The sequence below is a fragment of the Leptonychotes weddellii genome, chromosome 7 (genome assembly GCF_054177405.1).
Source record: "Leptonychotes weddellii isolate Sample4059 chromosome 7, ASM5417740v2, whole genome shotgun sequence".
Classification (NCBI taxonomy): Eukaryota; Metazoa; Chordata; class Mammalia; order Carnivora; family Phocidae; genus Leptonychotes; species Leptonychotes weddellii.
In genome coordinates, this window is record NC_138375.1 from 93428161 (window position 1) to 93441877 (window position 13717).

Sequence of the window (13717 nt, forward strand, 5' to 3'; positions counted from 1 at the left end):
GAAGAAACGAAAAGAAGTTCAACATTTTAATTTTGATATAAATTAAATACTTTCCAAAAAGCATCTAAAATAGTCCACTGTACAGCATATAAAAATGGTATTTGAGAAGTTAGAGACCATAGAGAAACTGTGGATAAGGCACAAAGTTTATTTACACTCATAATTGTATACTAAACTGTTTCATAATTCGTATTTACAACCCCATAAAGTTTTAGTATTCTGAATTATTCCTTCACATTCTTTGATATTTGGCATAATGTTCACTCTTCATTCACACTGACCTCCTCTCCCAACACAACTCACAAGACTAAATAAATACTAGAGAAAAAAATTAAGATATTATTTGAAGCTTGATCTGTTTACTTCAAAATGACAGAGAAATCAGGTTCTTGTGCTACAAGAGTGAAGAATTAAACTGTCATTCACTTGAAAAGTATATTATCTCTGTTCAGATACCACTGAATAAAATGTACATGAACCTGCCAAGCAACAACATGACCGGCAGGCTGGTTTCTAGGTCCCATCGCTCTCATAGTCTTCTATTACCAGCTCTTCTTCCTCCATGTCTCCTTGTGCGGAAAAGGGCTGAGGCTGGCTGGCAGGCAGCTCACTCCCACTATTTTGACTCAAAGGCAGACAGCAAGTTTCAGGTTCGTTGGTTTGTGTGGGTTCACCCAGAGCTTCCTCTGCAGGCTGCCCTCCATTAAGCAGGGCTTCATCTCCACTGTCGGGGTCTATCAATCCAGGTTCCCTGTCCGTCAGGGCTTCCATTTTCAACCTGCCAGATTCATAATGCAGGCATCAATAATAACCAAAAAGACGGATACCTTTAAGTTATACCATGCGTGTGAGAATTATGAAGCCATCTCTTCACTTACCTTGACGTGCTCACTGTTTAGCCAAGCCCTTTGGTTTATTTAATGATATAAACAAAAGTACAAGGTAAATGATAAAATGTGAAAAAATCATTACAACTTACAATACAAATGACTTAATTAATGTCTTTGCTAAAGAGTTCTTACAAATTAAAAGAAAAATTAAATAGAAAAGAAAAATGGGTAGGGCACCTGGGTGGCTCAGCTGATTAAGCGTCAGGCTCCTGATTTTGGCTCAGGTCATGATCTCAGGATCGTGAGATCAGGCTCCACAATAAGAGTGGAACCTGCTTATATTTTCTCTCTTCCTAGTCCTCTGCCCCTCCCTCACCTTGTGAGAGCACATGCATGCACTCTCTCTCTCTTAAAAAAAAAAAGAAAAATGGGCATAAAACATGGACAATTTACATAAAAAATACAAATGGTAACTAAATTGTTCAACCTAATTAGTAATTTTAAAAATTGAAATTAAAATAATGAACCACTACCATCATCTTTAAAACTGGCAAAGACCTTTTATTTATTTAGTTATTAAAGTTTTATTTATTTAAGTAATCTCTACAGCCAACGTGGGGCTCAAACACACAGCCCTGAGATCAAGAGTCGCATGCTCTTCTGACTGAGCCAGCCAGGTGCCCAAGACCTTTTAAAAAGATTTTAATAAAACCAGTGTCAAGAGCTAGAGAAAAGAATATACTGATACACTGTAAGTGGACATAAAATTGGCAAAATATTCCTGGAAGTAATCTGGCAATATAGAGGAAAGGCTTCAGAAAAGTGTATACCCATTGATTCTGCAAGTTTTTCGGAATACATCCTATGTAAATAGCATTTGATGTTCACAATGATTAAAGCTATGAGGAAAACTGTGATAAAGTTGGAAATAAGCTAAATATACAAAAATAAGGTATAGGCTGTATTACAGGAAACTAGAGAACTACTGAATATTAACTATCAAGCTGAATATTAATATTTAGTATTGTCAACATGAATCAATGATAATGTTAAATATGGTCATCATGATTATTGATTTAAATAAGCTCTACACCCAGTGTGGGACTCGAACTTATGACCTTGAGATCAAGAGTCTCATGCTCTGTCTCGACTGTGCCAGCCAGGCATCCCTAAACATGGTCATCATGAGTGACTGCAATAAGTAGCACTGACAAATCCTGTCTCCCAAGTTAGATCAGGTAGTTGAACCAATAACAACAGTTAAAAAGCCTTTTTAAATAAAATGCCAGGTACATAATTTGACCTTACAAATAAGTAAAGTAGAAATGAAATACAGGTGTTGTGTTAATCACTGATATTAGCCCAGAAGTGATTTTGCAATAAAAGGAACAGCACAGATAATGATTTACCTCTCTATATCTAAAAAAACTACATTTTTTAAAATTTGTCTGAATCTTCTAAGAGAAGGAAGTTTACAAAAAAAAAAAAGAGTGCTTTTGTGGTAGTTCCTGGTCACTGCAGCCTTTAAACACAGGCTAAGAACACCTCTGGGCAGGAAAGGTGAAAAGGGGTTTTCACATAGGCAAGATTTGCTAAATGGAGGATTTTAAAAATCCCCTTGCTTTTATGATTCCATATGTGAGCTAGTGAAAATATACTGTTATATGTAATAAAATGGTGGATCTACAATGCAATCATATGACCATTAATCACTGGGAATTATATGTATCTCTTGGATTTTACAGATAAATTTTACTGGCTGTATACTGAATAAATGAGGTAACATTCAGTGGACGTTTCAGTAACAGGTCTTGAAACAGGTTTTGAAAATTAAAACAATCAGCTTACCTTCCAAAGTGTCGTTTCAGAGGAAGCCTTCCAATATCTTGGATAAAAGAAATTTGAGCTGAAACAGAGATTTTAAAAAAGCTTTAAACAGAAAATTCGCTGAAGATAAACAAATGGACAACAAACACATGAAAGGATGCTCAAAATCACGAATCCTTTGGAAAATTCAAATGAAAACCACGGGATACCATTTCACATCCTTTAGGATGTCTGTTAGAAAAAAAAATAGAAAAAAAAAAGGTTTCACAAAGATGTGGAGAAACTGAAACCCTTGGGAATTGCTGGTGGAAATGTAAAACGTATAACTGCTTTGGAAAATGGTAAAGCAGCTCCTTAAAAAATTAAAGACAGCATTACTATATGACCTAGCAATTCCACTTCTGGGTATATACCCAAAAGAACTGACAGCATGGTCTTAAAGAGTAATTTGTACACCCATGTTCATAACAGCATTGTTCACAATAGCCAAAAGGTGGAAGCAACTTATGTGTCCATCGGCAGATGAATGGATAAACAAAATGTGGTATATACACACAATGTGATGTTATTCAGCCTTAAAAAAGAAATTCTGATATATATATAATATTATATATATTTATTTTATTTTATTTTATTTGGGGCAGAGGAAGGGGCAGAAGGAGAGGGAGAGAGAGAATCTTAAGCAGGCTCCACACCCAGTGCAGAGCCTCAAGTGGGGCTCAATCTCACGATGCTGAGATCATGACCTGAGCCAAAACCAAGAGTCAGACGATTAACCAACCGAGCCACTTAGGCCCCCCAATACATGCTATAATAGAGATATACTTTGATGACATGCTGTGTGAAGTAAGTCAATTACAAAAGGACAAACACTGTTATGAGTCCACTATGTGAGGTACCTAGAGTAATCAAATTCAGAGACAGAAGATAGATGATGGGCAGGGAGTGGGAGGTAGTGTTTAACATGTGGTTTCAATTTTGCAAGATGACAAAGTTCTAGGGATTGGTTATACAAGGTGAATACGCTTATCAGCACTGAACTACATACTTAAACATGGTTTAAGTTGATAAATTTTTATATTCCGAAGAAACATTTATTGAGGAAAATCTAACTGCAAGAGTCTGTGGCATCTGAACCAGGACTCACTCCTTTGCTTCCTCAGCTTTAAGGAGACTTCACGCCAGGTGGGTGCAGCCAAGGACCCATAGGACTCCCTCCCTCCTGTGGCCAGCCAAGAATTCAGGACTCCCTTTCTCCAACCCAAACCATGGAAGCTCTATCCTAGTAGCACAACAGGCTGAGAATACTGCCTCCTCCTTGAACTGCAATGGCCCTCGCCCAAGTTCATTCATAGGGCAGGGGGCCCATGCTGTGAGGGGCCCAGCCATGATGATCAGAGGCTACCTCCACTTGAGCACTCACCCAGAACAGTGACTCACAACAGGGGCTCAACAGTAGATCTGAACTGGCAGAAGAAAGAATAAGTCAACCTGAACAAGACTGATAAATATTGCAGAATCAAAGAAAAGGGAGAAAATGAAAGAAGAGAAATAAACAAAGCTATCAGAGGTATGTGGGATACCTTTAAGCATTCCAACAAACACTAACAGAGGACCACAATAAAAAACAAAGAGAAAGGAGTAAAAAATAATGTCTAAAATGACATAGTAAATAAAGAAATGGGGGAAAAATGGTAAGAAAAACCAAAACATCTTTTTTTTTTAAGTAGACTTCACACCCAATGTTGGGGCTTGAACTCCCACCCCAAGATCAAGAGTTGCATGTTCTTGGGGCACCTGGGTTGCGCAGTGGGTTGAGTGCCCAACTCCTGGTTTCAGCTCAGGTCATGATCTCAGGGTTGTGGGATGGAGCCTAAGAGCTCCATGCTCAGCGCTGAGTCTGCTTAAGACTCTGCTCCCTCTTCCCCTCTTCTTCCCCCCCTGCCCCGCCCCTCTCGCATGTGCTCTCTCTCAAATAAATAAATACTAAAAAAAAAAAAAAAGTTGCATGCTCTAACAAGTGAGCCAGCCAGGCGCCCCCAAGACATCTTATTTTTGACTGAATTTTATGAACCCTTCAAAGTTTGTAAACCAACACTATGAGAGCTCTTGGATACTTACCTTTTTAAAGATCCACTACAGAACAGAATCAGGATTTTTTTAAAAAACAGCTTTTTGATATGGAAAACTGAGTTTGTGATCCTGTAATCTGAATTTTTAACTAGTGGATAAATGATTCTCCAGATAATTTCAGTGTAAGTAGTCTAAACCAGTACTAGATACTAAACTGGGAAAGGTTAGAATAAACTCTGTTGTGTTAGGCTGAAATTCAATGTATTGGTGTGAACTCATGGTTTACACACACACACACACACACTTCCTAGCTCTGTTCCACTGAAACAGCCTAGACACAATGATACTCCAGTAGCAAGGACCATACCTTGTATCCAGATCCTAAATTCTTTTTTTTTTTTTTTTTAAGTAGGCCCTACGCCCAACATGGAGATTGAACTCACAACCCCTAGATCAAGAGTCACATGCTCTATCGACTGAGCCAGCGAGGCACCCCCAGATCCTAAATTCTACATACTATTTCCACTATAAGGAACCAGGGCTCCTGAAGTATAAAATGATCCTGGATTTCTGATATTTATAAAAGGGACATCAGAGAGAGCTCTCTCTTTGCTCTGCTCTCTGCCATGTGAGAATATAAAATGGCTGGATCTGCTTGTATCTTGATTTTGGACTTTCCAACCTCCGGAGCTGATTTAGTACTTATTTATAAAATATGGAGTGCTATCCATGGTAAGTGCCATATGCCAATTAAAGCATATGCCTAATATTTGTATACGCACAGAAAAAAGTCTGGAAGAATTCACACCAACCTTTCAAAAGGAATTACCTGTGGTTATAGGGAACTTTTAATTTTTACTTTATATACTTCTGTACTGCTTTATTCCTTTTTAAATCAAAAACACGTATTCTGGATCAAAAAATAAAGGGAAAAAAACTTAGCTCACTAGAATATAGCAATGAGTTGACCTACAGAAAGATAAAGTTATAAAACACTACTTCTGGGATAACTAAAAACCCATGTTATTACCTGGATTTCTCATTGGTATGGTTAGCAAGGTAAGGTATGGCAACAGCTGAGTTTGGAGGCATAAAGCTGGTAAGCAGAAGTCAGAAAAAAGTGCTTTTGCTGCCAAGCAATTTTCCCGATACTGTATAGAAAAAAAAAAAAAAAGATGAAATGAAAACTAAAGTAAAAAAATATGGAGATGTATCCCTAGACAAACTAAGTTTACTATATCACAAATTGTGTTTATATACCACATACTTTTAAGAGTTTATCTAATTAGTTTTTTATAACTGTGCTAGCCTTACCTAATAAAGCATTTTACCTATAAAACTATTTCATATTTGACATAATAGCAATAAGAATATTTTTAAAAAAATTTTATTTATTTATTCATGAGAGAGAGAGAGAGAGGCAGAGGCAGAGGGAGAAGCAGGCTCCCCGCAGAGCAGGGAGACCAATGCGGGACTCGATCCCAGGACCCTGGGATCATGACCTGAGCTGAAGGCAGATGCTTAACAGATTGAGCCACCCAGGCGTCCCAGCAATAAAAATTTTTCAAGAGACCTAAGGTAGAAAGAAAAAAAAACTTAAAAATGAAAGGAATTTTGTTTATGAGCATACATCATAAATTATGGGAGGATATTGTTTCTCAGTAAAAAAATTTATATTCTTCAGTTAACATGGGTACAATGCTAGGCTGAGGAGGAGAGAAGCACAATCTGCCTTCAAGGAGCTTACAGCTTTACAGAGACAATCTGTATGTAACTATAAGGCAAATTAATTTTCATGCTATAAAAAGCAAAGCAAGTCAATAAGGGACATAAATTGGTTAAAAGTCATGAAATTCTCCAAGAAATCTGTTGGAAAAAACGTTAGGTAATGAATTACAGGCTTATATTTAGCCATATGATTTACGAACTGGAAGACATCTTAGAGATAATGTAGTCCAGAGACCACAAATTCAGATGCTGTAGGAGACAGGTGGGTATATAAATCAGTGCAGTGAGACAGCTGGGGAAAATAGTACCCACCACTCCCATCTTCAAGGGACAGATGCTACTTGGCTTGATCAGATTGCTGCCATGTAAAAATATAGGCCAGTGCTGCCTTACTTTGCATTCTTTTCAGGAGAGTCCAGGAATTCTGAGCCAGAAATCCATATATGAATTTTAATTACCATGCTCATTTTTTAAAAGACTGGAAATTCACGAAAAAAAATCTTTTTGTGTGCAGTATTCAACATGGGGGGCCATCTATTTTTGATTTCTAATCCAATCCTCCACATTTAAAGCTGTGGAAACTAAGTGCACATTAGGTAAAATAATGCGTCCAGATGGTGAGAGGCAAGTCAAGGATTTATTTTTCCTTCCCTTTTTTTTTTTTTTTAAAGTAATCTCTAGGGGCACCTGGGTGGCTCAGATGGTTAAGCATCTGCCTTCGGCTCAGGTCATGATCTCAGGGTCCTGGGATCGAGCCCCGCATCGGGCTCCCTGCTTGGCGGGGAGCCTACTTCTCCCTCTCCCTCTACTGTTCCCCCTGCTTGTGCTCTCTTGCTCTCTCTGTCAAATAAATAAATAAAATCTTAAAAAAAAAAAAAAGTAATCTCGATACCCAACGTGGGGCTTGAACTCACGACCCTGAGATTGAGAGTCACATGCTCTTCCAAATGAGCCAGCCAGGTGCCCCTATTTTTAATTAAAACTAAAAGATAATTATAATGATACTGTGAATTCAATAATCATCTAATAAATATGATATGTTTTCAAATTTTGAGTGTTTTCCTTAAAAATAATGAGGCATTTAAGGGCATCCTTTTTATGTCTTACTATAATTCTAAGAAAATTGTGGCTGTTAGCAACTATTTCTTACTATAATAAACACTTTTTATTTATAAAACTTATAAAGAAATAACAGCTTTATTGAGATATAATTCACACACCATAAAGTTTACCTATTAAAAGTACACAATTCTTTTTTTACCTTTTTATTTATGAGAAACCACTGGGGTTTGTGCAAGGGTCGAAAACTTGATCCTCCTCCTTGGCAATGAGCAAATCCTCGGGCTTTGTTGGAATGTATCACACCTCTCGTAGCTATGGATGTACTATATTGCCTGAGTAAAGAGCGTGTCTAAAAAGGAGACAAAATGTAAAATAAAGAAAATAAGAGATTTACAATGCAGTGCTATTGGTACTGCTGACACCAAAAAACCACTAATCAGATTTAGTTAATGTATGTTCACTTTTTTTTTTTTTTAAGATTTATTGATTTATTTTAGAGAGAGTGTGCACATGTGTGAGTGAGGGGAGGGGCGGAGGGAGAGAATCTTCAAACAGACTCTGCCGAGCGTGGGGTGGATGCAGGGCTCTATCCCATGAACTATGAGATCACAGCCCGAGCTGAAAGCAAGAGTTGCTCAACCAATCAAGCCACCCAGGCGCCCCAAATGTATGTTCACTTTTTCCAATATTACCAAAGCCCTGAAAATAATATGCTACAAAATTACCTAAATCAAATTCAACTGAGACACAACAATTAACTAGTATGTGTGAACTCTGAATGGATCTTGGATGCGGGTGGTGAAAACAACTTAAAATACATTTTTTTAGGGCGCCTGGGTGGCTCAGTTGGTTAAGCGACTGCCTTCGGCTCAGGTCATGATCCTGGAGTCCCGGGATCGAGTCCCGCATCGGGCTCCCTGCTTGGCGGGGAGTCTGCTTCTCCCTCTGACCCTCCTCCCTCTCATGCTCTGTGTCTCTCATTCTGTCTCAAATAAATAAATAAAATCTTAAAAAAAAAAAAAAATACATTTTTTTAAAAAGACTTTATTTTTTATTGCTTCTTAGCCTTTTGGCTAAGATCAAGTTAAGATTTTATTTTTGAGTAATCTCTACATGTGGGGCTCAAACTTACAACCCCGAGATCAAGAGTTGCATGCTTTACCGACTGAGCCAGCCAGGTTCTCCTTAAAATACATTTTTTTTAAAGATTTTATTTATTTATTTGAGAGAGAGAGAGAGACAACAAGAGGGGGAACACAGGCAGGGGGAGTGGGAGAGTGGGAGTGGGAGAGGGAGAGGGAGAAGAAGGCTCTCTGCTGAGCAGGGAGCCTGATGCGGGGCTGGATCCCAGGACCCCGGGATCATGACCTGAGCCGAAGGCAGATGCTTAACGACTGAACCACCCAGACAGCTGATGAAATCAGAATAAGGATAATGTTACGAAATTAATGCTAGTTTCCTTAAGTGTGATAAACACTCTGTGGTTGTAATAGGGCACTGTCCTTATGCATGCTTAAGTATTAAGTGATGTGGTACCTGCTATTACTTTCCAATTATTGGGCCAAAACAAGTGTGTAAACACACAGAGGTTAAGCAAATATGGCAAAATATGAAAAAATGGTGAAGAAAAGCTAAGGGTATACAGGCATTCATCATACTATTCTTTCAACTTGCCTATAGGTTAGAAAATTTCAAAATAAAAAAGAATATAAGAAAAATTAAGCAAATGCAACTGCTGAATAGTGAAACTAAATATAACACAGAAACCATATCATACATGTTTTTTATTGTATCTTTCCTAATTTTAATTATTAATGCTATTTCAGTATTTATAATATAGAAACATTAACATATCAAAACAGTGTTGTGCAAAAGAACTTTCTGTAACAGAAATGTTCTGTTATTTAACAAACTGTTCAACACAGTAGCTGTTTAACACAGTAGTTACTAGCCACATGTAGCCATCAAATGCTGGAAATGTGGCTAGTCTGTCTGAGGAACTGAATTTTATTGACTTATTTATGTATTTATTTAAAGATTGTATTTATTTATTTGACAGAGAGAGAGAGAGGGCTAGAGAGAAAAGTGGGGGAAACGGTACAGGGAAAGGGAGAAGCAGACTCCCCACTGAGCAAGGAACCCGATGCAGGGACCCTGAGATCATGACCTGAGCCAAAGGCAGACACTTAACCGACTGAGCCACCCAGGCGCCCCTGAATTTTAAATTAAGTTTAATTTAACCTAATGTAAATAGTCGTATGTGGCTAGTGGCTATTACACTGGTCAGAGCAGTGTTAGAATGTTACGGAAAAATATAAATTTTATAGTGAATAATTTCAAATTCGTAAAAAAATTTATTTAAAAAGTAAAAGAAAGTATAAAAAGCACACTTCTTCCCCTTCTACTTTTCAATGGTTGTCAAAATTTCTGAATATATATATTAATTTCATAATCAGAAAATAACTTTAGAAAAAATTAGTGTTATCACCAAAAAAGTCAGATTAACCACTGTCATTACAAACACTGGATTGGATGAATTAATTTTATTATTGTTATTAAGAAGTTACATAAGTTACATAAGGGGCCCCTGGGTGCCTCAGTCAGTTAAGCGTCTGCCTTCGGCTCAGGTCATGATCCCAGGGTCCTGGGATCGAGTCCTGCATCGGGTTTTCTGCTCAGTGGGGAGTCTGCTTCTCCCTCTGCCCCTCTCCCCTGCTCGTGCTCTCTCTCTCAAAAATAAATAAATAAAATCTTAAAAAAAAAAAGAAGTTATGTAAGATGTCAAATGAGGAATAAAAGTAAACTTTCTCAATTCTGAGGAAACATTCATAAACAAAAACAGTTAGTCAAATGGTCTTACATTCCAGTCACCACTGAGGGTATCTGCAAAACTCAGAAAGTCACTGGCTCTCACAAGATCATCTACTTCCACGAAGAAATCTATGTAGTTTTGGTGAAGATATAAATTAAATAACTCTCCTGGCATGTGTGACATTTCTACTACTTCCTATAAAAAGAAGCAAACACATATAATTTAGGCAAAAATGCAGTGGTTAAATGTATACATCCATAAATGTAAATAATATATATCCTGTAAAAAGTACTAAATGTTTAATGAAAGACTTTACCTCAGGTTGAACAAGTAAGGTATCCCGCTCATACTCTGATAAATGCGAAGGCAACCGAGGGGAATCCAATTCTGTTAAAGATGCTCCTATAAAAAAATTTCTGGAATTATTAAAAATACCACCACCTACAGTTACATAGAACCACTCATTTGAAAGTTTTTTCAAAACTTTAGGCAAATAATACCAAACATACTAAGCAAGATGTTAAAAATAAAAAAACAACGTAAGTGGAGGCTTATGTGAGTTACCTCACTATTACAGTGCCTTGCTGCTATATATAAAATGAGTTGTCTCATTATCACTATTCTTAAGAAATCAAATTAGAATTCTGATGTCTGGATTATGGCTTTTCTAGAAATAAAATATTCCAACTCACAAAGCACTCTGCAGCATTTCACCTTTTCAGCTCTGCATTGCTTTCTTCTTTTGATCCTCATTCTCAATATAAAAATCTTTACTATTTTCTTTACTATGTAGAATGAGGCTGCTTTCTGCATGGGACAACAGGAACCCTGTTCCTTGATGCAAGAAGTTATAAATGAATGTTGAGAAGGCAAACAAAAAAATAGAAGGAAAAGAATCAGTGGGAATAGCCACTGAGGTTCGGAGGTAAGAGACCCAAGGACAGAGGTGCATCTTACTTCCACCTAAGTGTCCCTGTTTCATTTTGTTCAGGTGGCAGGAAGGTTTCCATTTAGAAATTCCAAATTTTCAACCATCTGGAAAGAAGAAACTGAGAGATATTAGCCTAAAACAAGAAGGATGCCTGGAGTGAGAAGACAATGAAGCAGAAATAGAGAAACAACAGAAGACAAAGAGGCAAGGTAGGTAAGATGGAAAACAGGTATGTGAGGCACTCAAGAGTTTTATAGGACGATAAAAACAGCTGTTTATTTATTTTTTTAAAGATTTTTTATTTATATATTTGAGAGAGAGAGAATGAGAGAGAGAGCACATGAGAGGGGGGAGGGTCAGAGGGAGAAGCAGACTCCCTGCTGAGCAGGAAGCCCGATGCGGGACTCAATCCAGGGACTCCAGGATCATGACCTGAGCTGAAGGCAGTTGCCCAACCAGCTGAGCCACCCAGGTGCCCTAAAAACAGCTGTTTAAAACAGCTAGGTTTTTGGCAACCAGAAAACAGTCTCAGATAATAAGAGGTGTGATAAGCATGAAGCTTCAACAAATGTCTGTCCACATACTGTTTGTGATCCACTGAAGCAGCTATTTTACAAGAGGTTTGAAAAACTATCTGAGAGGAAATTGAGGACACGACACATATAACTTTTCTCAATGGTCCATTATGATGATTTACTTTGTGCTATAACAGATAAAACAGTTCCAAACTACAGCAATAGTTTCCTTCAAAATTTGGTAAGAATTGTTTCAATCTATATAAAGGCATGTCAGATGCCCACCCACCCCCCACCCCCAATCCTAATTCTCTTCCTTCAGGATCCGCAGACTAAGAACTGATGTTTTCTACATGAAAAACAGAAGTCTGGGATTTTTTGAAAGGAAAAACAATCTGGGAGCTTAGAGATCAGCGATCCGAGTGGAGGGACTGAGGGGAAGCAGGCATTAAAGAAAGAAGAGGGAAAGAGAGCATCTCTGGCTGGGGAGAGGGCAGGTAGTAAAGAGAAATGTAAGGAGTTCCAAAGAAGCCTGAAGCTACCTGGCAATTTGTCTAGGGTCCTGGTGTCCAGAGTTCAAGCCTAAGAGGGCTTTGGGCTACCAACACCTGCCACTAAAATTCTAGAGAAACTGATGTCTTACCTGCAGCAAACTATACTTTTAAATAAGATTTACAGACATGGATATAGTCTACAGTAGTTTTTACATTTAGTCCTGTCCATAGTCCAAAAATACTCTATCTACATACATTTACTGGCTATGTCTTAGGCCTTGCCAAACAGTATCAGACCTAGCCCTAGATGTGAAATATGTGACATTTTCAAAAACTGGTATTTAATTTCAGTTGTAAGACTAATACCTAACAGATTTTTAAAAAAACATATCAGATTTTCTTACTTTTACAATATAATATTTTCCCCAGAGCTCTGAAGAGAAAAAGAGAAACATCTTTGCCACCAATAGCTTGGACCTCTTGGTTTTCAAAAACCCTATCAGTTTTTTTCCTTTGTTTTGATTTTGACAGCGCAGCATCTGATTTTATTGAAGACACTCCTTTCTTCCTTGGCCATAAACGATTTTCTCCTAAATAATATACACCCAAGAGACAATATTGAAAATAAAATTAAAATATGAAAAATAAAACTGACGTTTTATGTAAGTTACACTAAATAGTCAAATTAAAATATATTTTTTCTAATAAACCGTAATTACAAAATTTGTGAACTCAGTTGTCTTTGGGTTGCTACACTATTAAAATGGAATAAAACATCATCTAAAAGTACCTTATGACACAGATTTCAAATTTTCATCCATAAACACATTCTCTAATATAGGCCTATCATTTTGAATTCTCATGGTACTGCTGGTGCAAGGTACTGTTCTTGGTGTATGATATGTATTAGCCAACTAAATCCTCAAAATAACTTGATTAGGTGAGAACTATTATTACACACATTAAAGATAGGAGTAGGAGATAAAAAGAGATTAAGTAACTGCCTCAAGGTCATCAGCTAGTAAGTGATTTGAATCCAGGCAGTACAGTTCTGCAGTGCATGTTCAACAACTATTCTGTATTATCTCTCTACTGATTTGGGAAGTCTTTAATTTATGAATATGCCTGTGTTGAAATTTCATTGGTAAATCTACTGTTCAAAACTCAGAATGCATCACTTAAGAAAAGTAGCCTGGAAGAGCAAAAAGAACATCGAATCTGGGTTTGATTCTTTTTTTTTAAAGATTTTTATTTATTGGGGCGCCTGAGTGGCTCAGTCGTTAAGCGTCTGCCTTCGGCTCTGGTCATGATCCCAGGGTCCTGGGATCGAGCCCCGCATCGGGCTCCCTGCTCGGCAGGGAGTCTGCTTCTCCCTCTCCCACTCCCCCTGCTTGTGTTCCCTCTCTCGCTGTGTCTCTCTCTGTCAAATAAATAAATAAAATCTT

The 13717-nt window shown here is 37.6% G+C and overlaps 1 protein-coding gene and 1 non-coding gene across 6 annotated transcripts in view; both read right to left on the reverse strand.

The window, feature by feature from the left end:
• Positions 1-13: 13 nt before the first annotated feature.
• Positions 14-13717, reverse strand: part of RAD17 (RAD17 checkpoint clamp loader component) — a 34419-nt gene continuing 20715 nt past the window's right edge. For 4 of the 5 annotated variants that reach the window (XM_081826786.1, XM_081826785.1, XM_081826784.1 and 1 more), the window contains 7 exons: positions 12677-12862; positions 10649-10734; positions 10381-10527; positions 7720-7869; positions 5761-5881; positions 2679-2736; positions 14-778 (listed from right to left, as the gene is read on the reverse strand). In XM_081826786.1, the coding sequence (XP_081682912.1) occupies positions 514-778; positions 2679-2736; positions 5761-5881; positions 7720-7869; positions 10381-10527; positions 10649-10734; positions 12677-12862 (1013 nt within the window). In that variant the 3' untranslated portion in view covers positions 14-513. The remainder of the gene's footprint in view (positions 779-2678; positions 2737-5760; positions 5882-7719; positions 7870-10380; positions 10528-10648; positions 10735-12676; positions 12863-13717) is intronic. The other variant, XM_081826787.1, reaches the window with a different exon arrangement.
• On the reverse strand, positions 7348-7420 carry TRNAE-CUC (transfer RNA glutamic acid (anticodon CUC)). The gene has a single exon. It is a non-coding gene; the product is annotated as a tRNA-Glu (tRNA).